The following is a 26,685-nucleotide window of genomic DNA, read 5'->3' as shown; positions in this document are numbered from 1 at the left end:
GACATGCTAACCTCTCACCATTACAATAACGGGAGGTTAGCATTTTTGGGGGGGTTTGATATTTATGCCCCTAACTTTCTCACTCATTCACAATTCATTCAGGATTATCTGTAATCATGGTAGCATCCACATATTAATGTAGAGGTGTTTAGAAACATATTCTTAGTTACAATAAGCGACTCCAAAATGACACAATACATGATTTAGCATTCATTTCTATTGGGCACAAAATAATCTGAAACAAAAACAAAACAAACAGCAAAAGCATCCAACAAGTTTGTAGTGACACAAGTTTGATGTAATCATTGCCTCCTTTTGACAACTTTGATACACATACGTGAGTTTGTCCCAATGCTTTTGGTCCCCTAAAATGGGGGGACTATGGAAAGTGCTGTAATTTCTAAACGGTTCACCCGATATGGATGAAAATACCCTCAAATTAAAGCTGACAGTCTGCACTTTAATCTTAGTCATTGTATCATTTCAAATCCAAAGCACTCACTGTCCCAATACTTTTGGAGCTCACTGTATAAATCATGTTAGTATGTGAAGATATTGTATGATACCACACTTCTTTCTGATATTTGCATCTAAGCAACATAAATGTAGACGCCTACATACTGTATGTAGTACATGTATTCTTATCAGACCTGGGTTCAATACTATTTAGTATTTTACTTTCAAAGTAAGGATTTGGATATTGTTTCTTTGAAAATACAAGTTGTTAACTATTGGAATGTATTTGGAAATACACTTGGAAAGTATAGGCAAGTATTTGAGAATGCTCAAATACACAGACAAGTGTATTTTCAAATACAAATATTGAAATACTCCCGTGCATGTGAACCCAGGGCCCGTATCCACAAAGCATCTCATCGATCAATTTATCGATCAGTACTCCTACTCTGAGATGCTTTGTGGATACAGGGGTCTATTTGGTATTTGAAATAATGAAAACACTTTAAAATACATCCAAAGGAAGTAGTTGATTCAGGCCACATCGTTTGAAAATACTCAAACAGAAAATAAGTATTTAAATAACAAATTATGTATTTGTTTAACCCAGGTCTGATTGTCACTGAATATCGATTAAATTGTGTGTGTGTGTAATAATTAGACAATATAAAACTCCTGTATTGTCCATACAAGTTTGCAGTGAAGACTTGGAAAACTATATTGCCCTGCTTGGTGTAGAGCAGGGCTGCCAAATCCTGGTCATGAGATTCCGTAAAAACACGCCATTTCTTTGGTGGGAGGTTAGGAGAAAGGGTAATTAGATAAGGTTAGGGTTTAGCGAAAATGCTCTCCTAACCTGATACAAAAAGTCACTGCCGGTCGAAGCGGGATTTTTTTTAGGGAGTTCCCAGCTCCCGAAGGGCTGAAACATTTCTTCTTCTAATCGGGGATTTATATAGTCCTGGACACCAGGGGAGTAAAATTAACTACCAGGTAGAAAAAAAACAGAAGTGATTTTACCCTCCAAGACCAGGATTGGGAATGCTAGAGTATTTTTCGCTCTTGAATTCTCAGTCATGCCCCTATGTCATTTACAGGAAGGGCGGTGCCGTTCAGGTAAGGCAGAGTCAACACTGAACCACTGCGCCACGCAGAGGAGCTACTGTGAGCGACCAGTAATCAGTTGGAAAACAACCGTGGAATACATGTGCCAAATAAGAACATATTTTATTGAAAGTAACAAGTGAGACATTCGGATGCAAAGTAGATCATTGCGCAAATCTTGAAAGCTGTGGAAAATAAGGAAGTCAAACGTTAGTTCTTGGTTTGGGAACATAGAAGAACAGCAGCATCATGTTTAGTTGGGTGAATAATGAACAAGGAGGCAGAAACAAGGACGGCGAGATGTACCAAACTGTAACGGAGGGTCTTCAACAACTTTACACCAAAAAAATATTACCATTGGAAGAAACGTACCTTTTTCATGATTTCCATTCACCGGCGTTGGAGGCAGCAGATTTTCAGAGCAAGCCAATGGTTCTACTGGTTGGACAGTATTCTACGGGGAAGACGACGTTCATAAGGTAGTCCATCCAGACATCTGCAACAGTTATGCAGCCTCATTTTTGTGACAACTGTATTTTACCTACAGAGCCTGCATGTCAAATTATTGAGTTGTTAAATAATCCCTATGCAAGTACTTTGACAAGTTGAGCTGTCAAAATGTAAATGAGGAAACAACCACAGATGAAGGTTGTTGCCCTCTGCAACCTAATATGTAGTGTTAGAAAATGATCTAACATTATGTTGAGGTTGTAGATGGTTTGTTTTTTTAAATGTTTCTTTTTAACCTATTCCATGTTCACATTCAATACAACATGAATTAGACTTCCCATTGTCCTTAGATCAGGGGAGGGAGGTGCCACACTAACTGCTTCTTAGATATGTTTTTTTTTAAATGTCAAGAGGTAGTGACATTAAATGTGTGCTGATGGGTGTACTCAAGGACTGGAGTTGGGAAACATTGCTTAGCGAGAACAAGTTAATCCACCAGCCTGTTCTTGATTGGTTGCTTTCGAGTTTCCGCCATTAATATCAATGACACGTCTGGTGACCATTGAAACTTAAGTCTTTTGTGCACTCCAGGTCTCTGAACAACCAACCACAATCGGTGAGAAATAATAGAACCATTATAAAAGTCTAACTTCTCAGTTTCAATGGCAATTTTGAACACATTATTTTTGACTCATCAGGCCTAGAGCAAACACTGTCAGTTTAGTAACTTGGTGAGCGGCAGGTTCTGCATCAAGATGGGACATGCAGCTTCACTATCTTTAGGAAAGGAGCCTCTGGTGGGCTGCCAGCCTGCTGAAAGTAGATGCACAATACTGAGAATTAGGTCAACACACCCCTTTTTGTCGCAGGGGTCACATCTCACATTGCAGATTATGTGCACACAAGAAGAAAAATGGTTTCAATTTAGTCAAATCCCTTTTATTACTTGACCTTAAAGTTTAAAAAAAAGTTTTTAAAAAATAAACTTGAGTGAAAACAGTTTCTTATCCTAAGTAGACTACACAATTACTTGGTGTTTGTACTGCTCCTACACAATAGCTGATTTCATTCTTGCAGCGCTCAGTTACATCAGACAGAATCCCACCCAATTCTAAGGAATGTAAATGATGAATCAGGGGAGTTGATCATTGCCTGATCCCAGATATGTTTGTGCTGTCTTGTCAACTGCTATGGTCATTGTCAAGCTGAACGTGATGTGTTTGGTGGAACAATGACCACAGGAGTTGGCAAGACTGCACACAACGATATGGGACGAGACTAGGGTAGAAAGCCATTAACAGTCCTCCTAAAGACATGTCTTCTCCTTTGAGTGGATGTGGCCAAGGCAAGCTGGCGTTCCTCTTTTTGAAGACCTTTGACACAATGTCTTCCCCTCACAGGAAGGGCTGAGTACCTGTAGCATGGCCAGAACTTTGCAGGAAAAACAATGTTCGTCTTTTTTTTTTTGTCTTGGGGGACATATATCAAGCACTCCGCCAGACTCCGCCAGACATTTTCAACTGCCTTGGCAGATAAGCCCATATCAAACAAAGTGTTTGTTTTTTAACACTCTTGTACATGCTGAATTTGGAATGCACATGAGCGAATGAGAGACCAGATGGGACGCGAGCATCTACGGCGTCATAGCTCTTCAAATTAGAAAGCGAGTCTATTTTTCTGGTGTCTATGCAGAGTAATGCTGGTCAAATAAGCAGATTGCGTGGGTCGTTTTGTGGAAAAGGAATTTGAGGAATTATGATCTTCCCTATGCCAGACTAAAGATGTATTGGGCTGTAAGGTTTATCAGCTTAGTGGTTAGAGCGTTGGACTTGTAACCGAAAGGTTGCAAGATCAAATCCCCGAGCTGATAAGGTAGAAATCAGTCGTTCTGCCTGTGAACAAAGGCAGTTAACCCACTGTTCCTAGGCCGTTATTGAAAAATAACCATTTGTTCTTAACTGACTTGCCTAGGTAAATAAAGTCAGTCAAATAGGCTACAAATCAAATGTATTTATATAGCCCTTCTTACATCAGCTGATATCTCAAAGTGCTGTACAGAAACCCAGCCTAAAACCCCAAACAGCAAGCAATGCAGGTGTAGAAGCACGGTGGGTAGGAAAAACTCCCTAGAAAGGCCAAAACCTAGGAAGAAACCTAGAGGAACCAGGCTCTGAGGGGTGGCCAGTCCTCTTCTGGCTGTGCCGGATGGAGATTATAACAGAACATGGCCAAGATGTTCATAGATGACGCACTTTGCGCACACTTTCTTTTTTGTTGGTTTACATCTCACATTATTTTACATTTATTTATTGTAATTTTGGAAATTCAATTGCGCCCTGGTCATGTGACCCACACACCTCAAACAAGGTTCCTAATGTACACTGTGGGCCATGTGACCTACAACCCTCAAACTACTTTCAGAACTTCCAGTCACTAGCCTTATATATTGCACACCCTTTAGTTTGTCTATTTTTATCTCAGGGGATTTTACATAAATGTTTCTGTTTTTCACTGTTTCTAATTTCAATAGCTCCTTGGTCATGTGACCTGCTGGACTCAAACAAGGTTCAGAATGTACACTCAGTGGGCCTACACATTGCCCACCCTTTAGTTGGTCCATTTCCATCTCACATGTTTTTAGATTAATTTTGTCAACTTTACAATTGCAATAGCTCCCTGGTCATGTGACCAACTGACATCAACCTAGGTTCAGATTGTCCACTAACTACCCTTCTATATTGCACACCCTTTAGTTTTTTAATTTATCTCACACAATCTTACATTGATGTTTCAAAATGTTAGATTTCAATAGCTCATTGGTCATGTGACCTACTGTCCTCAACCAAGGTTAAGAATGTCCACTGACTACCCTTGTATATTGCACACTCTTTAGTTTGTCCATGTTCATCTCAAGTGAATTTACATGAGTTTTTCAAAATTTAAAATGACAATAGCTCCTTGGTCATGTGACCTACTGACTTCAAACAAGGTTCAGAATGTACACTCAGTGGGTCTACACGTTGCACACCCTTTAGTGTGTCCAATTTCATCTTGCATGTTTTTACATGAATTTTAAAATGTTTTTAATTTCAATAGTTTTGTGGTCATATGACCTACAACCCTCAAACTACTTTCAGAATATCCACTGACTAGCCTTCTACACGGCACACCCTTCTGTTCGTCAATTTTCATCCCACACGATTTTACATTAATTGCCTGCTCCGCTCCCCTGAAGGACAGTGTCACTCACACACCTATTCACTTGGCCTTCTCCCTGGGGCTTTCCTGACCCCCAGGCAGTCCCCCATTGACCTGGTGACTTCTGACTCCAGGCCTCTAGCCGTACACTCCCTGCCCGCCTGCCTGCCCTCTCCCTGGGCCTGAGAGTGTATAGCTTACTCCCTGGAACTATAGACCTCCAGGCCTCCACACCTACTCTCCTTACCTGGTCAACCCCCCTCTCCCTTGGCCTTAGAGCAGGGGTGGGCAAACTTTTTTTTGGCTCAAGGGCCACGTTGGGATTTTGAAATTCAATGGAAGGACGCATTTTTGGGGGGACCAATTGTTTGTTAAAATCAATTAGCAGGGTCTTCCCAAGTGGTGCAGTGGTCTAAGGCAGTGCTTGAGGTGTCACTACAGACCTGGGTTCAATCCCAGGCTGTGTCACAGCTGGCTGTGACTGGGAGACCCATGAGGCGGCGCACAATTTGCTCAGAGTCGTCCAGGTTAGTAGAGGGTTTGGCAGGCCGAGATGTCCTTGTCCCATCGTGCTCTAGCGACTCCTGTGGCGGGCCGGGCGCATGCATGCTGACATGGTCGCCAGGTGTACGGTGTTTCCTCTGACACATTGGTGCGGCTGGCTTCCGGATTATGCAGACATTGTGTCAAGAAGATACCACCAAAATGGGGTAAAAAATAAGTACATGTAAGGTGAGTTAGAAGGAACACACAACAATAATTCACAAGGGGTACATAGTGAACATAACAAATAACTGTTTTATTATGGATTCTCATGGCAATTAAGTTGGCATATGCTGTGCTGTGTATGTGCATTGACAGTCTCCTCTCGCACGCAGGTTTTGATGCCGTTGACGGCGTCTCTGTGTGATTTCAACTAGGCAGATGGCACTCCCATAGTAGTGTAGTATAGAATGTGACATTCACATAAATGTGTATATGCAAGTATTCTTTAGTCGTTCTGCCTAAACAGAAAGGCCTAGTAATAGTAGGCGTTGGCCTGGTGTTTGTGCAGATGTTTCAGTCGGATGTTTCACTCGAGAGCTTTGTAATCATGTTGGAGTCAGATGATCATTACTGCTGCTGTTCTATTACTTCATCTTCATCCACCATCATGCCAAGTCCTGTGTTGTATTGATGTAATGTTTTGCAGATCTCAAAATATATAAATGTCCACAGTAGTGATTTACTCTGTTCTGTTTCAGGTACCTGCTGGAGCAGGACTTCCCAGGCATGCGGATTGGCCCAGAGCCCACAACGGATGGCTTCATCGCTGTCATGTATGGGGAGAACGAGGGGGTTGTCCCTGGTAACGCTCTGGTGGTTGACCCCAAGAAACCCTTCCGTAAACTCAACGCCTTTGGTAACTCCTTCCTCAATAGGTAAAGTGGACAGTTTTTTTTTTTTCTTGTTTTTTAATTACGGCTAACACTTTACATTAAAGGGGAACTGCACCCGCTGATTAGGCCTCGTTTTTTGGCTTGCTCAAGAAATGCTTTGCGGCCATGCCCAAAGCCAAACGTGATGGCTTGGGGGTGTGGTTTGATGTGGGCTGTGTCCTTGCCACCACCAAGACACACCCATCGTCAGAACCTTGCCCACAGCTGTTTCCCCCTGCTCAATCACAACAAACAAACCTCCTGCAGGTTGAGTTCAATAACTACAGGCAAATGTATGGTGAGATGCCTGAAGAATCTTTGGATAGGTCAGTAGCCTACAGATTAATATGAGAATGCATTTGCTGATTTTATGTAGATATTCTAAATGTTTTTTTGTTAAATTTTAAATGTAGTAACAGGTCCATGTAGAATAAACTAAACTTTACATAACACCATAGACGCAGTGTTCTGCTAATATAACTAACAATGTGTACCTTTCATTGTCATTCCCAGCCAATACAGATACTGTGCATTATGTCTGGTGGTAATGGTAAACTTGGCAAACAATTTATTGGTCATACCTTCCTGTGCGGTGTCCCATATACAACAGGAGTTCCCTGATCCTGGTGCAGAATACACAGGGTTTCTCCCTCCCCATATTGACTGAAGCCATTCAATTAAATAATACAAAAAAGACAATGCAAGTCGAATTTGTCTAGTAAACTTTTAATGCTGAGTTCCAGGTCTCTTCATTCAGAGACATCAGTATCAAACCTGTCTGTCAGTCTGGACTTCATCACATCATTTTGCAAGTCTCCATGTTCTGGCTCCATACATGTTTTTGTGAACACCAATGGCAGTTAGGATAGGGGATATCTGACAAACAAACATACTATGTTGAAGTTTGAACAGGTCAGACTAAACCTACCTAATTCTGGTCTCGCCATCAAACGACTGAGGCTGGCTTCTGCCTATTTCTACAGATGGAGAGTACTGTAGATGCTATTGCCAGAGTTCATGCAGAGTTCATTTGTGACACATGGAATGAAAAGGGTGTTGGAAATACGGGGCATTTCTGCTGTACTGTATTATTAGTAATCACCTTCAGTCCCACATTGTGGATGTGTTGAGTGCCAGGTCTCTCTCCATTCAGAGACGTCTGTACCAAGCCTGTCCGTCGATCAGCACTCCATCACATCATCTTGCAAGTCTCCAAGTGCTGGCTCATTTGATCCATCTGTGAACACATGCACACATAGTCACTGTTCTAATACCAATGGCAGTTAGGATAGGTTATATTTTACAAACAAACATACTATGTTGAAGTTTGAACAGGTCAGACTAAACCTACCTAATTCTGGTCTACCCATCAACAACCGTTGGTGAGCAGACGAGGTGGCTGGAGGTAAGGTCTTTGCCAGCTCCACATTGGTTGGCATGGCAGCGTAGATCAGCTCCTGGCCCCTCATCAAATATACTGGTTACACACACACACACACACACACACACACAATTACATTGTCAATGGTTGTTATGATTAGCCTGGTGCAACCAACCTGATCGCTGTGTTCACCTTTCTGTTTCACTTCAGATATCATATGATGTGAAATGGAATAGTGAACACAGCGATCAGTTTAGGTTATGCCCTAGACATTATATGGACCTAGGAAGTAGAAAATAAGCAACAAATAATATCAGTTTGAATAAATTATGTTTCACTATTGGGTTATCAAATGTATCAAAGTAATAAAGTGGGTTACCTTCTGTATTTGTACAAATGAGCCTGTGAAAGCTGTTTCCGCTGACAGGTGAAGGTTGATGGCCGGATACTTACCAAAATGTGTCTGACTGTTCCATTCATAGGAATGCTCAAAGCGAGAGCATTTCTGCATGATGCTGATGAGAGCCCCCTTGCTGGTCTTCTCTAGGCTGCAAGCTGGACATCCCTCAAGCAACTGCAGCATGCAATCTTATGAAGTGGTGTTGCCTGGGAGGGCCTGTGAAAGGGTGATGTAATTGACGGCCGAGTGGTAAATTGCATTTTTTTCTAAAGAAAGAACAACGTTTTTTGCTCGTGCAGTTCATGACCAAAATGACGACTAGTTATAACTGCTTGGCTGGGGAATAAGCCTACTAGTTTATTAAGCCAGGTATTTTTTTATACTACAATTCACAACATACCTTACCTGTCATTGTTGATGGAGCCATCTTTGTCATCAGGGCAGTAACTCGGGTCAATATCAGAGGCCTCATGATGGCGTGTCCTTTTCATAAGAGTCGAGGGAGATTTTGGCAACAATGGAGGAGGTGTCACAAGGGTAATTCTCCCATGACGCACATTTATTTGGAGGTCTTCCCTGACAAGCTGTGAAAATAGCAAGTGAACAGTGAATGAAATTATTTTTCGAGGTCAATTGCAATCATATTTCTGGACATGTTAATATACCCACCTTTGCTCCTTGTGGTACGTCCTGGCGTCCGTTCATAACCAGGGGATCAGTCTGCACCCAACTGCACTTTGTCTAATAGAAAAACAGGGTCAACGATTGTGATCATCCCTCACTTATGCATATAGTTAGAGAAATAACGTGATCACGTTTGGAAGCTAATTCTATGCTTTACCAATGTAGACTGACTGGCTCCAAATTGGATTCAGGCCGGTGACGCCGTTACACTATGCAACCAAATGTGACAAATGTTTTGTTATGGCCCTGGGTTGGTTTGTTTGTTGCTGCTAGTTTGAACACTGTTGTAGTCACACGGGGCGGGAGGTAGCTTAGTGGTTAGAGCGTTGGGCCAGTAACCGAAAGGTTGCTGGATCGAATCCCCGAGCTGACAAGGTAAAAATCTGTAATTCTGACCCTGAACAAGGGAGTTAACCCACTATTCCCTGGTAGGCAGTCATTGTAAATAAGAATTTGTTCTTGGATCTACCCATCCCGGATCCGGGAGAATTGTCATCAACTGACACTAATTATCATAACGCAACGGACACAAATATTACTAGAAAATGAAATCACAAGTGAAATATTTTGAAACACAGCTTAGCCTTTTGTTAATCACCCTGTCATCTCCGATTTTTTTAATTATGCTTTACAGCCAAAGCAAGACAAGCATTTGTGTAAGTTTATCGATAATCTAGCATAGCATTATGCCTAGCTAGCAGCAGGCAACCTGGTCACGAAAATCAGAAAAACAATCAAATTAAATTGTTTACCTTTGAGCGTCGGATGTTTTCACTCACGAGACTCCCAGTTAGATAGCAAATGTTCCTTTTCCCCAAAAATATTACTTTTGTAGCCGAAATAACTCCGTTAGTTCTTCACGTTTGGCTGAGAATTCAACCGGAAATTGCGGTCACGACAAAATATTCCTAATTAGCTCCATAATATCGACAGAAACATGGCAAACGTTGTTTCTAATCAATCCTCAAGGTGTTTTTTAAATATCTATTTGATAATATATCAACCGGGACAGGTGGCTTCTTAGTAGGAAAGAGAGAAACAATGGCCGCATTTGTCTTTTTCGCACATATCACTCAGAGCCTCCAGCTGACCACTGACGCAATGTTGACGTTCAGGCTCATTTTTCTAAATAAAAGCCTGAAACTATGTATTGTGACACTAGACACATTAGGGAAGCCATAGAAAAAGGAATCTGGTTGATATCTCATTCACTGCTCAATAGGGACGCATAGGAACGCAGAGCTTTCTAAATAAGAGTCCCTTCTTGATTGGCTTTTTCTCAGGCTTTCGCCTGCAATATCAGTTCTGTTATACTCGCAGACCAATATTTTACAGTTTTGGAAACTTTAGAGTGTTTTCTATCATAAGCTGTCAATTATATGCATATTCTAGCATCTTGTCCTGACAAAATAGCCCGTTTACTTTGGGAATGTTATTTTTCCAAAAATGAAAATAGTGCCCCCTAGATTCAACAGGTTTTAACTGACTTGCCTAGTTAAATAAAATAAACACACAAGTTAGCTGCATCCAATATTTATTTGTGCCCTAGACATGTGTTGCACATGGTAGGCTAACTTGACTGTAAAAGTAAGTTATGGAATGACATTGCTCAAGTAGGCAAATATCTGTTGCCATTACTGTTAGTTAGCTAATATACACTGGTTCCCTCAATCTTAGTTAGCTGGCAAAATTTATAGCTACTGCATCTTAAGTCAATCTGGCGACATCACAATCATGACAAAAGGTGTTCCTACTAATTATTTGCCTACTTCTGAAAGGTTATCGTGTTTTCAAGCCAAATCCGAGTTGTATTGAGGTAGGCTAACATTAGCCAGCTAGCTGGGTAGCTGTGCTAGTGACCATTGGGGACTAACAAACTCCAACCACGTATTCCGTATGGTAGGGACCTTCAGCAGGGCGTGCAAACCATAGTTGTGCATCCTGCTGGAAGCATGCATTGCCGAGCCGGAGGCATGGTCATTCCATATAGGGCTTTTCAGTCTCAATGGCCATGATCCTTTGAGCCCATTGAGGGAGACGAATCAACGGAGCCCCATTTTAATGAAGGGGGAAAAGTGGGCGGAGGGGCGATTTGCACCAGTGTAGCAAAAGGGGGCATGACACATTTACTTGTTGTGGCGCATTCAGGTTTAAAACTCCGTTTTAGACGAGGCTGAATTTATGACGACAAATTCCTATTTACACGTTGTAGTCAATACTAGAATATATGTTGCTGACTCATATCGATGCGACAGGCCTTTTTCAAAGAGATTAGTTCAGGGGTGGGCAAACCTTTCGGCTCGAGGGCCACATCGGGATTTTGAAATTCAACGGAGGGATGCATTTTTCCGGGGACCAATTGTTTGTTAAAATCCATTTGTGGGGGCTTCCCGAGTGGCGCGGGCCTTCACTACAGACCCGGGTTTGATCTGAGGCTGTGTCACAGCTGGCCGTGACTGGGAGACCCATGACGCGTCGCACAATTTGGCCCAGCGTCGTCCGGGTGAGAAGAGGGTTTGACTGGCCGACATTTCCTTGTCCCATTGCGCTCTAGCGACTCCTGTGGCAGGCCGGGCGCATGCATGCTGACACGGTCGCCAGGTGTCCGGTGTTTCCTCCGACACATTGGTGCGGCTGGCTTCCGGGTTAAGCAGACATTGTGTCAAGAAGTAGTGCGGCTTGGCTGGGTCGTGTTTCGGAGGATGCACAGCTCTCGACCTTCGCCTCTCCCGAGTCCGTACGGGAGTTGCAGCGATGGGACAAGACTATAACTACTAATTGGGGAGGGAAAAAATGGTAAAATAAAAATGTCTTTAAATATATTTTTTAAGTGTCTCACGGGCTAGATTGAATTGCCCGGTGGGACGTGCTTTGTCCCCCCTTGGATTAGTTCGTTTTTAGGGGCAGCCGTTTTTTAAGTTGCTCTCACAAAGCTGCTTTCACATTTATGTAACAACACTATTGTAACAAGTAATTAGTGTTACACACAAGTAGAAGCATAGAATTACATTACTTTAATTTGAAGGATCTGTGGGTATAAGAGCAACTCAATGTCAGGGATTACCCACATAGTTACAATTATTACTGAAATGCTGTGGCATGTGGAACTTTCCATTACATAAATAGGCAGCTGAGCCTTGGCGGAGGCTTTGAGCAGAGATATATGTGGAACATCCCCCCTAGCTGATAACTCAAGGTGAAGACATTTTCTTTGATATGAGGATTGATTACGACCAGACACCACCTTCCACTGCCCCATGATCTATTATCTTCTCTACGTTTACCTCCCTCTCTCACTTGTCCTAATAAATCAGACATTAGTGACATGGGGGTCCCTATTCATTATAACATCCTGTATAATTCATTCTTGTGCAACGAGAAAACAACATATTTGAAATGTTTTTTTTTTCTTCACATTCTAAATATGTTTTGTTGACTACATTTGTCCAATCCTGCATTCCTGCAGTGCAAACAAACAAAACATGAATTTGCTTTTCTCTCCCTGTGGTTAGAAGGTTTGGTTGGATCCATTTTTTTAATGTAATCATGTTTTAAAAAAGCAGAAGTTAGCGATTTATTTTGGTATTGTCGTCCCATTTCTTCCTGTCAGCCCAGCCCTTTTGACATAGCTGTCATTTTTTTCTGAAAACAGTTAGGAGAGGGAAGTGACTGTCACTTTTCCTTTAGTGTGTGCTGCAACCACAATATCTTTGATGTCTGTTGTTGGCTCAGTCAAGAGGTTCTCTTAACTTTAACTTTAACCAAACAACACTTGTCTGAAGCATGTTTCCTATTTCCAGATGTTTGTAATCCATGGGAAATGGTTAAGTACTTATATGACACTTGGCCAAGTTAAGGTCAAAGACATTCCTGACAGGACAGAGGACATCTCCTCCTTTCCAGAGGAACCTCTGACAATGCACATTGTTTCCAGTGGACGTTAATGTGCGTCACACAAGATGTCACTTAGAGTATCAGTTATTTTACATAGCGGAATTTATATAGCTTAAGAAGGCACACTGGTTGCATACTAGACTTACATCATGTTTTATTTTTGCAGTTGAATCCTTCCTGCCCAAGTGCCCAGACAAAAATAATAGACATCACCGGTGTTGGCCTGAATCTGCCAACAAGCCAGATTTACCGCAAACACTAAAGCTATCTCTGTTACCATCACACGCGATCTGATCTGAATGGCTGAATCACTGCCCTTCCAAAGCAAAAACATACCAGCTTAGAAATGGGAAAGAATGGGGGTAAATAAAAGAAGAGGAAGAAAACATCCTTTATGTTTAAAATCAAATCAAATTTTATTTGTCACATACACATGGTTAGCAGATGTTAATGCGAGTGTAGCGAAATGCTTGTAAAGGTTTAGCAGGGTGTTTTTCTGGAGCTGCTCTTCAATTCATGTCTGTAACATGTGTTTTCTCTTCTCCTGAAGGTTAATCTGTTCCCAGATCCCTAACCAGGTCCTCCGGGGTATTAGTATAATTGACACACCAGGAATCCTGTCTGGAGAGAAGCAACGCATTAGCCGAGGTCAGTAGCTAGCTATCGAGCTGAGATGTGGCATTGATTGATACAGGAGGAAGGTCTGTATCAATCAAACTACCCAACTTGGGAGCGCTATGGTTGTACATTGCTTTAAGAAAGTTATTTTGTTTATGATGAATCAATTTAACAAGTCTATGCTTGTTTGTATACATTTCACAGGTGCAGATATTTAACATACTGGCTTTTTATTCAAAAGTGGACTAATTTGATAAAACTAATGGTAAATGGGTAGCTATCAAGTGTGATTTTAAATTGTCAAAGCATGGGTTGTATGGCTGTTTTTAAGTGTGTTGTGTAGTTCTTGTCAACAGATAGGTCACTCTATGCCAGCTGTTTGTCCTAATTGTACCAATATTACATCTGATAATATCACAACATGATGCAATGCCTCCAGTGCTGTAGTTATGTTTTCTCCATAATTAGAATCCAACATTGGCTTTCCAAGCCTCCACTGGAGACCCTGAGATATGAAGTTATACTGAAGTAGGTCTTATGACCCTGCTACACTGCAACCATTGGGCAACTGGCGTTGCAGTCAGACATCAGCCATTGAGGGAATGCTTCCTTTAAAAATCAATGAAAGCTGCTCTACTGCCCATGTTGCGCTCATGTTGCGTCGCGTCCAATGAAAGCATCCAAGCTCAATAATCGCAGAGGTTCAATTCTTGATGCCTGCATTCATTCTATCTTGTGAATTGAAATTGTGAAAAAAAACTTGATTTTGGCTGCTTATCTTATTTGGATATCCATTAGCTGTTGCGAAAGCAGCAGCCGCTCTTCCTGGGGTCCACACAAAACAGGAAACATGACAATACAGAACGTTAATAGACAAGAACAACTCGAGGACAGAAGTACATAAATGTAAAAATGACACACACAGCCTACATATTAATACAGACGCACAAAATATCTAGGTCAGGTAGGGGAGAGCTGTTGTGCTGTGAGGTGTTGCTTTTAGGGCTGTCCCCGACCTAAAATAAATCTTGGTTGACTTAGATTTGTCCTGTTTAAACCAATCGATTGGTTGAAATGTTTTTACTTATTTTTCCATATATAGACAAAATAAAATCAACTGCATATCCACTGAGCTTGTCTGATGCTTTAAGCACACTGTTTTGAATAATTAACACACGTAAATTACTCAAAAAAGAGCCCGATGGTCACACTATGTTAAAAGAAATGACAGCGAGTGCCTGTGTGACTGGCGCAAGTTGTTGCTCTCCTCCCTGCTGCGGTGAAAAGGCACCACAGCAAGTTTTTATCACACTGTCCTTGCTGAAGCTGTAACATAATTACAGCCATTTTAGTTTCTTTCTAGTTTGTGACTGAAAAGTTCTGTTACCGAAATCACTTTAAGAAAGACATTCCCTCTTCCCTCAGCCCGTACTCTCTTTACGTGAAACATGTAAGCATCGCATGCATGTGACCAATAGGTCCTGCCCTATAGCCTATCATAATCACATCAATAAATTGGTTAAAACAAAATGGATGTGGAGGACGTGAGAAATAAACTCAAAATGAGCAAGTGTTTACTGGTTGCTCAGGAGGGAAAAGGGAAGTCAGATCTGTGGGAGACATTTGACTTACTTGTGGAAACTACTGGAGGGTATAGGAGCAACCATTGCGTGAGTATTATGTGAGCCAAACCGTTGCTGTTAGATTACAATGTTATATTTTTTTCTGACCATTTGGAACAATGTAACAACCCTAAGTGAATCAGAGAGTCTGTTCTAACAATTTTTTATTTATACACTACCGTTTAAAAGTTTGGGGTCACTTAGAAATGCCCTTGTTTTGTAAAGAAAAGCACTTTTTTGTCAATTTTTTTAAAAATATCCTTAAATTGATCATAAATACAGTGTAGACAAATGTTAATGTTGTAAATGACCATTGTAGCTGGAAACAGCTGATTAAAAAAAAAAAAAATGGAATATCTACATAGGTGTACAGAGGCCCATTATCAGCAACCATCACTCCTGTGTTAGCTAATCCAAGTTTATCATTTTTAAAAGGCGAAGTGATCATTAGAAAACCCCTTTTGCTATTATGTTAGTGTAACTGATGTAAAATGGCTAGCTAGTTAGCGGTGGTTCGCGCTAATAGCGTTTAAATCGATGACGTCACTCGCTCTGAGACCTTGAAGTAGTTGTTCCCCTTGCTCTGCAAGGGCTGCAGCTTTTGTGGCGCGATGGGTAACGATGCTTCGTGAGTGACTGTGGTTGATGTGTGCAGAAGGTCCCTGGTTCGAGCCCAGGTTGGGGCGAGGAGAGGGACGGAAGTTATACTGTTACATTAGCACAGCTGAAAACTGTTGTTCTGATTTAAAGAAGCAATAAAACTGGCCTTTAGACCATAGTACGGTGGCAAAACCACTTCACACACCAGCGTCACCTGGCATTTTTTGGTCTCAGAAATTCAACCATTTGCAACCACCGCTCACACTGGGGTTAGCTTAGTCCTAACTATTCGTGACCACAGCTCACACTGGGGTTTGCTTAGTCTGACGTGAATTGGTCATGAGTGGGTTTTATATGTAACAGTAGAAAAGGGTCCATGACACCTAATCTGGGCCTGGGCTCATGGGGGTGTAGCCACTGACTGACTAGTTCATCTTTATGGAAATCCATACTCTTATTTAGAAGGTTAATATCATATTACATCTTTTCACAAATAGTTTAATGTTTAGTCACATACTTTTCACAATATTTAGATGTAAACTTGATAGCTGGGGAATGTACACTTTAAGAGATACCAATATGTGTGTTTCCTGTACCTCATGAGATCATCAAATGAAACACACTCAACATGACTGTCCCTTAAGTGTCCAGGGATCATTCTCAAAAGCAGAAACAATGTTTAATTCAACCATTTTGGTGAATTAGGTGTCTCCAAGTGTCCATTGTTCTCTCTCTGTGCTCTCTTTCTGCACGACCAGGGGGAAAGAGTCTCCGCCAGGAATTTATAACCTGAGATAACAGAACCTGGGTGTAGGAGAGGGGAGGTAGCCACGATCTACACCCAGAAAGGGCCACGTCATGACAAGATCTACAGTGCATTTGGAAGGAATACAGACCCCTTGACTTTTTCCACATTTTGTTATGCTACAACTTTATTCTAAAATTAATTAAATTGATTTTCACTTTGTCATTATGGGGCATTGTGTGTAGATTGATAAGGAAAATGTTTTTTTTTTTGTCCATTTTAGAATAAGGCTCTAATGCAACAAAATGTTGAAAAGGGGAAGGAGTCTGAATACTTTCCGAATGGATTGTATATGGATGATTTACAAAGCCAGGCACATTTAACAGTTAGGCTATTGATTATAGACCTACAGTTGAAGTTGGAAGTTTACGTACACTTAGGTTGGAGTCATTAAAACTCGTTTTTAAACCACTACACATTTTTTGTTAACAAACTATAGTTTTGGCAAGTCGGTTAGGACATCTTCTTTGTGCATGACACAAGTAATTTTTCCAACAATTGTTTACAGACAGATTATTTCACTTATAATTCACTGTATCACAATTCCAGGGTGTCAGAAGTTTACATACACTACGTTGACTGTGCCTTTAACCAGCTTGAAAAGTTCCAGAAAATGATGTCATGGCTTTAGAAGCTTCTGATAGGCAAATTGACATCATTTGAGTCCATTGGAGGTGTACCTGTGGATGTATTTGAAGGCCTACCTTCAATCTCAGTGCCTCTTTGCTTGACATCATGGGAAAATCAAAAGAAATCAGCCAAGACCTAAACAAAAAAAATGTAGACCTCCACAAGTCTGGTTCATCCTTGGTAGCAATTTAAAAAAGTGCAAATCAATCCCAGAACAACAGCAAAGGACCGTGTGAAGATGCTGGAGGAAACGGGTACAAAAGTATATATATCCATAGTAAAACGAGTTCTATATCGACATAACCTGAAAGGCCGCTCAGCAAGGAAGAAGCCACTGCTCCAAAACCGCCATAAAAAAGTCAGACTACGGTTTGCAACTGCACATGGTGACAAACATCATACTTTTTGGCGAAATGTCCTCTGATGAAACAAAAATAGAACAGTTTGGCCATAATGACCATCGTTATGTTTGGAGGATAAAGGGGGAGGCTTGCGAGCCAAAGAACACCATCCCAACCGTGAAGCACGGGGGTGGCAGCATCATGTTGTGGGGGTAATTTGCTGCAGGAGGGACTGGTGCACTTCACAAAATAGATGGCATCATGAGGAAAGAAAATTATGTGGATATATTGAGGCAACATCTCAAGACATTAGTCAGGAAGATAAAGCTTGGTCGCAAATGGGTTTTTCAAATGGACAATGACCCCAAGCATACTTCAAAAGTTGTGGCAAAATGGCTCAAGGACAACAAAGTCAAGGTGTTGGAGTGGCCATCACAAAGCTCTGACCTCAATCCTATAGAAAATCTGTGGGCAGGACTGAAAAGCGTGTGTGAGCAAGGAGGCCTACAAACATGCCTCAGTTACACCAGCTCTGTCAGGAGGAATGGGCCAAAATTCACCCAACTTATTGTGGGAAGCTTGTGGAAGGCTACCTGAAATGTTTGACCAAAGTTAAACAAATTAAAGGCAATGCTACCAAATACTAATTGAGTGTATGTGAACTTCTGGGAATGTGATGAAAGAAATAAAAGCTGAAATAAATCATTCTCTCTACTATTATTCTGACATTGCACATTCTGAAAATAAAGTGGTGATCCTAACTGACCTAAAACAGGGAATTTGTCTGGAATTGTGAAAAGCTGAGTTTAAATGTATTTGGCTAAGGTGTATGTTATATTCTGACTTCAATGGTATGTAGTGCACTACTTTTGACCAGGGCCCATAGAGCTCTGGTCAAAAGTAATGCACTATGTAGCGAATAGGGTGCCATTTGGGACACATACCATGGGGATATGGGCGTTCTTCTACATCTGTTGTTGGTTGCTCTCTGTGTACAGCTGAGGTTGCATTCCTCAAGCTCTAGCTATTTAAACATTCTTTCAATGACTCATCATAGCATCACGACATCGGTAGTTTTCATGTTGAATTATATTGTACATTTTTAAAGGCCCACTCCTCAAAATCACAGAGTGGGCGTTTTTGAATAGGACTTAAACATCATGGCCAAATTAAGTCATTCATGATTACTGGACTTGGTGAACTCGGAGTAGTTATCAGAATAAGAAGTGGTATTGATATATTTCCAATTGATTCAAATTAGTCATACCGATTAAGTTTGTTTCATGAGTGTCCGTCTATACCAATGTCCTCTGAGTACTCTCTCACGTCATTACAGCGTTGACAGTTCCCACACTATCCTCTCTCAGAACTCCTCCTAAATGGCTTGGCCCTTTTAGGCTGCTCTCATTTTTTATAACCTTGTAATCCCTGACATTTGTTTGTGTTAGCAACACAGCATTAAAGGGAAATTGATTGCTGCTCGAAGGCAACTTTTTACATTTTCCTTTTGAAATTGAAGCACAATTATTTGAGGATTATTGCTCATTCAAGAAAATCACAATATGCCTCGTCTTCCAGGCAATCATTTGATTGTAATGTCCTTTGCAAATGCATGTATGCACACTTTTACTGGCGACCGTCTACGATACTTGTCAATGGGCCAGCATATGATACGCCTCCTGAAATCTGTAAGACGATCTAGCTGTCTGTCTTTGTGGACCCGTTTTCATTACAACCTGACATGGTTTATTTAGAAAAGGAGTGCCACAGCTGCCACATGCACATTTTGTTTTACCTGGCCCTGTAGGCTAGTGTTTGAACCTCCAATAGTGTGTATTTAGTCAACAGAAACATAAAGGATATATCTGTCATTCATATGTCAACCCTCATTCTATTTCAGGAGGCCCAGAGTGTAGTCACTGGTTGGCTGTTGTATAAACATTAGTGGTGACCTTTAAAGAGATGGTGCGCTCTTTTTCTACTTACCCAGTCAGATTAACTCGTGGATACTATTTGTATGGCTCAGTGTCCAGTTTGAAGGTAGTTTCACTAGCATTTAGCCCAATGATTGGAAGTCTACCGGAACAGCTAGCATAGCTGCAGAGACATAAAAATGGTAGCGGAGAAATACAATTGGTATCTATGAGTTCATCTGACTAGAAGTAGAAAAAGAGCTTAATTGCCAAAATCTCGCACTATCCCTTTTAAGCCAGCAGCATGCCACCCTGCATACCACTGCTGGCTTGCTTCTGAAGCTAAGCAGGGAGTCCTGACTCTCTGAGGTCATTAAAGATCCCATGGCACTTATTGTAAGAGTAGGGTTGTTAACCCCGGTGTCCTAGCTAAATTCCCAATCTGGCCCTCAAACCCTCATGGTCACCTAGTAATCCCCAGTTTACAATTGGCTCATTCATCCCCCTCCTCTCCCCTGTAACTATTCCCCAGGTCGTTGCTGTAAATGGGAATGTGTTCTCAGTCAATTTACCTGGGAAAATAAATAAAAGATGGTGCTTTCACCCTTGGGCCACTGTAGAGATCTTAGTTAGAGGATGTATAAAAATCAGACTTTTTGTTGGATTTGTGTCTGATTATTTGTTTGTTCCATCTATCTTTTCAAGTGCAGGAAATCGTCACATTGCAATAGATTGTAAATCAGGTGTTCTGCAGACAAGACTGTAACCAATAGCAGTACAGCTACAGTGGGGCAAAAAAGTATTTAGTCAGCCACCAATTGTGCAAGTTCTCCCACTTAAAGATGAGAGGCCTGTAATTTTCATCGTAGGTACACTTCAACTAATGACAGACAAAATGAGAGAGAAAAAATCCAGAAAATCACATTGTAAGATTTTTTATGAATTTATTTGCAAATTATGGTGGAAAATAAGTATTTGGTCACCTACAAACAAGCAAGATTTCTGGCTCTCACAGACCTGTAACTTCGTCTTTAAGAGGCTCCTCTGTCCTCCACTCGTTACCTGTATTAATGGCACCTGTTTGAACTTGTTATCAGTATAAAAGACACCTGTCCACAACCTCAAACAGTCACACTCCAAACTCCATTATGGCCAAGACCAAAGAGCTGTCAAAGGACACCAGAAACAAAATTGTAGACCTGCACCAGGCTGGGAAGACTGAATCTGCAATAGGTAAGCAGCTTGGTTTGAAGAAATCAACTGTGGGAGCAATTATTAGGAAATGGAAGACATACAAGACCACTGATAATCTCCCTCGATCTGGGGCTCCACGCAAGATCTCACCCCGTGGGGTCAAAATGATCACAAGAACAGTGAGCAAAAATCCCAGAACCACACGGGGGGACCTAGGGAATTACCTGCAGAGAGCTGTGACCAAAGTAACAAAGCCTACCATCAGTAACACACTACGCCGCCAGCGACTCAAATCCTGCAGTGCCAGACGTGTCCCCCTGCTTAAGCCAGTACATGTCCAGGCCCGTCTGAAGTTTGCTAGAGAGCATTTGGATGATCCAGAAGAAGATTGGGAGAATGTCATATGGTCAGATGAAACCAAAATATAACTTTTTGGTAAAAACTCAACTCGTCGTGTTTGGAGGACAAAGAATGCTGAGTTGCATCCAAAGAACACCATACCTACTGTGAAGCATGGGGGTGGAAACATCATGCTTTGGGGCTGTTTTTCTGCAAAGGGACCAGGACGACTGATCCGTGTAAAGGGAAGAACGAATGGGGCCATGTATTGTGAGATTTTGAGTGAAAACCTCCTTCCATCAGCAAGGGCATTGAAGATGAAACGTGGCTGGGTCTTTCAGCATGACAATGATCCCAAACACACCGCCCGGGCAACGAAGGAGTGGCTTCGTAAGAAGCATTTCAAGGTCCTGGAGTGGCCTAGCCAGTCTCCAGATCTCAACCCCATAGAAAATCTTTGGAGGGAGTTGAAAGTCCGTGTTGCCCAGCAACAGCCCCAAAACATCACTGCTCTAGAGGAGATCTGCATGGAGGAATGGGCCAAAATACCAGCAACAGTGTGTGAAAACCTTGTGAAGACTTAGAGAAAACGTTTGACCTCTGTCATTGCCAACAAAGGGTATATAACAAAGTATTGAGAAACTTTTGTTATTGACCAAATACTTATTTTTCACCATAATTTGCAAATAAATTCATTAAAAATCCTACAATGTGATTTTCTGGATTTTTTTTCCATTTTGTCTGTCATAGTTGAAGTGTACCTATGATGAAAATGACAGGCCTCTCATCTTTTTAAGTAGCAGAACTTTCACAATTGGTGGCTGACTAAATACTTTTTTGCCCCACTGTATATCAGTTATAATTGATGTTTATCGAAGAGTGATACCTCTTCAATGTTGGCTGAGCGTCATGATTGTATATTTTTTTTTTTTTCACTCAACAGGCTATGATTTCTCAGAGGTGCTGCGATGGTTCGGGGAGCGGGTGGACCGCATCATCCTCCTCTTTGACGCCCACAAACTGGACATATCAGACGAGTTCTCTGAGGCCATCAAGGCCTTCCGTGGCCAGGACGACAAGATCCGCGTGGTGCTGAACAAGGCTGACCAGGTGGACAGCCAGCAGCTGATGAGGGTCTATGGAGCTCTGATGTGGTCCCTGGGGAAGGTGATCAACACACCCGAGGTGGTGAGGGTCTACCTGGGTTCGTTCTGGGCCAAACCCCTGCGGAACACGGAAAACCGTAGGCTCTTTGAGGCAGAGACGCAAGACCTCTTCAAGGACATTCAGGGCCTGCCTCGGAATGCTGCCTTACGCAAACTCAATGACCTCATCAAACGGGCTCGACTTGCTAAGGTAATAAGCTGCTACGGTAACTCTACCGTTACTGTTCTCCCCACTCTGCCCTGACAAATCCTGTGCTTTCTGCCCTGCCCAATCAGCTGCTTCTGAAAAAGCTAACGGGGATCTAAATAAACAAAAACAGGAATCCCGCAGCTCTCTGTATTTCTTCCTTCTATGCTGAGAGTGTGTGAGTGTGAGACCATGTGATGTAGTAAAGCACTCTGTACCCCCAGGTTGGCCCTTTTCCCTGGTCAGTGGAGAATGTATGACGTCCTAACCAAAAACTAAGACCCTGCTTACCCACCCTCTCAACCTCTCCCACCCTGTCCCTGCCAGTCTGTCTGCCATGTTTACGCCGACCTTGTCTGTCTTTGTCTGTCTGTTTGTCCATCCCCACAATGCCTGCCTGCTTCCAAGAGGAATAAACATGGAAACTAAAGGCAAAACCTTACCTTGTCCCCTGGAGCGAACTTCCTTCCCTTTATTGAGGACATGTTAGTGTAAACATTGGTGTGAATGTTCCCCTGGCAAGGACATCTTAAAAGGTGTAGTCGCACTTGCGAACACATTGATAACCCTGCTGGTCCAACAATGCTTGGAGAGGTTGAAGGACACTGCTGAATGAATGCAATCAACTTCTTTCCGATGTGTTCTATTTTTAACCCACCTTATCATTTCCCCTCATACAATTTGAGTTCACACATAATGTGCAAGTCTCATTATGAAATCAGATGAAAATATCAAAGCATGGAGAAGGAAGGGAACCACACAGATGTAGACCGAGTTTGCTCGACAGCAGCATGACCCCATACCTACAGTGTAATAGGAACTTTATTTCAATATGTGGAAAGCTGAAATCTGCAACTGAATTCAAAAGACAAGTGGTTAATGCTGAAACATACTAATACATTACCTCTCTCTCTCTCATAGGTGCATGCTTACATCATCAGCTACCTGAAGAAAGAGATGCCGTCGTTGTTTGGGAAGGAGAAGAAGAAGGAGGAACTGATCATGAGACTTCCTGAGATCTACACCATACTGCAGAGAGAGCACCACATATCCGCTGGAGACTTCCCCAATGTCGTCAAGATGCAGGTCAGCTGGGTTACCATGGCTCCAGAGAATGAACGCGGCTGTGTCCCAAATGGCACCTTATTTCCTATATAGTGCACTACTTTTGACCAGCGCTATCTGTGCCCTAGTCGAGAGTAGTGCACTATAAAGGGAATAGCGTGCCAATTTGGGACGCATGATAGGTTATCATCTAGGTGCAACTCAATGGCTCATCTGAAAATGCAGAGTATTGTCAAATATTTAACCCTTAATCGGTTTTGTTATCTTGAACACCTCAAGGGAGTTGTGAGACCATACGTGTAGATTCAAGTAAAGGGGATAGGTCATCAACAATGAATCAGAACGTCATCGTTGCCGGACGTTTCCATCCAGTTGAAAGCGAGAGACGGCAACGCCCCGGCTCTGTGTGAACGCAGCTGTTTTCTGTCAGCTACACAGGAGAGTGAGAGCTAGGCCTTAGAGGTAGACTGAGCCTGGCTTTGGAAGGGAGTAGCTCAACTCGTTGAGCCTAGAAAATCATCACAACACTTGGACGCGAGAGCATTGCAGCTGGTTATGAGACATTGTCTAGAGAGAATGCTCCACATTGAGCATGTTCTAGTATGTATGGATCCCCGAGGAGCAGTGTTATGCCCGGTCCTGTTGTTGTGTGTTGAGGAGAGGGACCACCCGCCATAGTCTCAAATTCCTCTGCATTTTAGTCATGGGAGTTTTACTTAACTAAATGTTCTACACAGCACCTCAGAGACCTGTCAATCAAAAACAGTCAAACAATGAAAAGTAACCGTAACATACCCTTTGGTCAACCCACCGTAATCTTAACCCTGATATGATTTTAGGATCCCTTTAATCCAGATCCTACCTGCACCCTACTTATTGGTTGTATGTAGGAAGCCTGTAATGTGTGATTTTGTGCCACAACAAATTACATTGATCTCTGAACGTTCTTTGTTTCTTTTGTTTCTATCTTTTGTTTATACAGGAGCAGCTCCAGCACTATGACTTCAGCAAGTTCCCCTCCCTGAAGATGAAGCTGATCGAGTCTGTGGACAAGATGCTGGCCAACAAGATCTCCGGCCTGATGACCATGATCCGCGATGAGGAGAGCAAGGCGCCACCAGCTATGGTGAGCGGCGGGGCCTTTGAGGGCTCCCAGGATGGGCCCTTTGGCCAGGGCTACGGAGAGGGCATCAGCGCCGGGTCTGACTGTGACGACTGGATCGTGAGCCATGACAAGCACAAGTACGACGAGATCTTCTACTCCTTGAATCCCATCAACGGGAAAATTAGTGGAGTCAACGCCAAGAAGGAGATGATGAGCTCCCGTTTGCCCAACACAGTCCTGGGGAAGATCTGGAAGCTGGCGGACTGTGATAAAGACGGCATGCTGGATGACGAGGAGTTTGCCCTGGCACAGCACCTGATCAAGGTGAAGCTGGAGGGGTACGAGCTGCCCTCCGAACTACCTCAGCACCTGGTGCCTCCCGCTCACAGGAAGAACGAGGTCGCTGACATCCTCTACAACCATGACGCGGACTAAGGACGAGCAAAAGAAACACCAGTGGAGGACACTCCAACTCTGTGTCCCAATGCCCAAACTCATACATTATGTAGTATGATGTGATGTTTTGGCCATGCATACTAAGTAGTGTGCTAGTGTGAATATTGGGAAATAGGCAGTGATCCAGTCTTAACAGGAAATAAAGCGGGGGGAAATTTGATTCAAAAACAAGCAGTGACCTTACTAAAGTTGGAATTAAAAACTTATTTTTTTGACCCAAAGCTTTTATTTTCATCAATGAAGGATTTATTTAAAAGATTGACACTGCACTTTAGTTAATTAGTGAAGGTTAGTTGTATAAGTATCCAGGAGCGGTGCTTACCATACAATGCCTACAGTACCATTCTGCCACACAATTTCACAATTGTCTCAAATATGTTTAGTCTGTAGTCAAAATATAGAGAGAAAATATGCGGAATTCTATTCTTGAACAAATACATCCTGGGAAGCTGTCTGGGTGAGATACAGAGGAAGTTTTCACATGGAGAGGTTGATGTCATAGACTTGACAAAGGTTAGAGTGCATCTCCTCTTGTTTTAAGTGGCTTGGCCATTTTACCTACCGGGAAAGAGATTTCTATTTTCAGAGAGCACAGTCTGGTTTTGAAAAATCAAGCATTGAGGCAATGGTGGTCTTTTTGCAACAAAATAAACAGTTTGGGTAACAAAATCAATTTTGTTTGTGTGCTTAGGACAGGAGTGGATTCCTTGAGGACACATCACTGATACTCGCAACAAGTTTATGATTGTGCCTTTTGTATAAGTTCTTGTCTGTATAGTTAAGTTAAAAATGGTGCACTGTCTTGCATATAGAGAAACTCAAACATTTTAAATGTAATAAAAAGTTAAAATGTGTTTTTGTAACATTTGTTATTGAAATAGTTTAAGTGATATGCATGTTCATCTCTTCAGCCTTAAAGCGACAGTCTGACATTTAGGCAATTTAAACCCTTTTTTTCTACTTACCCAGAGTCAGATGAACTTATGGATACAATTTGTATGTCTGTGTGTGCAGTTTGAAGGCTGTTGAAGGTAGTTTCTGGAGCCATTGTTAACTAGTGTTAATGCTATGACTGAAAGTCCACAGGAACAGCTTGTTAGCTACCTTCAACTTCCTCCTCTCTGTAAGTAGAAAAAATGTTGCGCTGTCCCTTTAAAACTTCTATGCAAATCCTGTTTTATTTCACTTTATCCAGGTATTTATGATCGGAGAAATTTCCGTATTATTCACCCAAAACAGACCTGTCCTGAGGCAGAATTCATGTTTTCAGAACATAGTTTGCAGGGCGGGGCAATAGTAAACCTAAGATCTCATGCATACAACACTGTCTGTTGCTCTTGGGAGATGTGCTTGAGTGTAAATTCCTGCCTGTCAACATTGAAAAAAACAAAACAATTGATGTTGTATAATTTCCTCTCTTGGGAGGTGGAGGCTCTTTTTGCTTGTGTTGTAAAAATGTGTTGTGCATTCGAGTGATTTACTCATTCTAATGACTTATTTTTGGCTCACTAAAAATGTCCAAATTAGCTGGAAAGGGAGGTGAGTTATGAATATACAGGAAACTCTATATCATATGGGTCAAACCACACGTGATGCACTGAAACCCATCTGAAACATTTTGATTTCTCCTTTGTCAAGATAATCCATCCACCTAACAGG

The 26,685-nt window shown here is 41.9% G+C and overlaps 1 protein-coding gene across 1 annotated transcript; it reads left to right on the top strand.

The window, feature by feature from the left end:
* The first annotated feature begins 171 nt into the window (after nucleotides 1-171).
* Nucleotides 172-25,880, top strand: ehd4 (EH domain containing 4). The gene is made up of 6 exons (XM_021573998.3): nucleotides 172-2,039; nucleotides 6,453-6,629; nucleotides 13,536-13,633; nucleotides 21,991-22,403; nucleotides 23,322-23,486; nucleotides 24,448-25,880. Exons 1-6 carry the CDS (start codon nucleotides 1,810-1,812, stop codon nucleotides 25,003-25,005), a joined length of 1,641 nt encoding a protein of 546 aa, XP_021429673.1. The 5' UTR covers nucleotides 172-1,809; the 3' UTR covers nucleotides 25,006-25,880.
* Nucleotides 25,881-26,685: the final 805 nt, after the last annotated feature.

This window comes from Oncorhynchus mykiss, chromosome 19, assembly GCF_057628025.1.
Source record: "Oncorhynchus mykiss isolate SJ-2025 chromosome 19, ASM5762802v1, whole genome shotgun sequence".
Classification (NCBI taxonomy): domain Eukaryota; kingdom Metazoa; phylum Chordata; class Actinopteri; order Salmoniformes; family Salmonidae; genus Oncorhynchus; species Oncorhynchus mykiss.
This window is presented reverse-complemented; position numbering and strand designations above follow the sequence as displayed.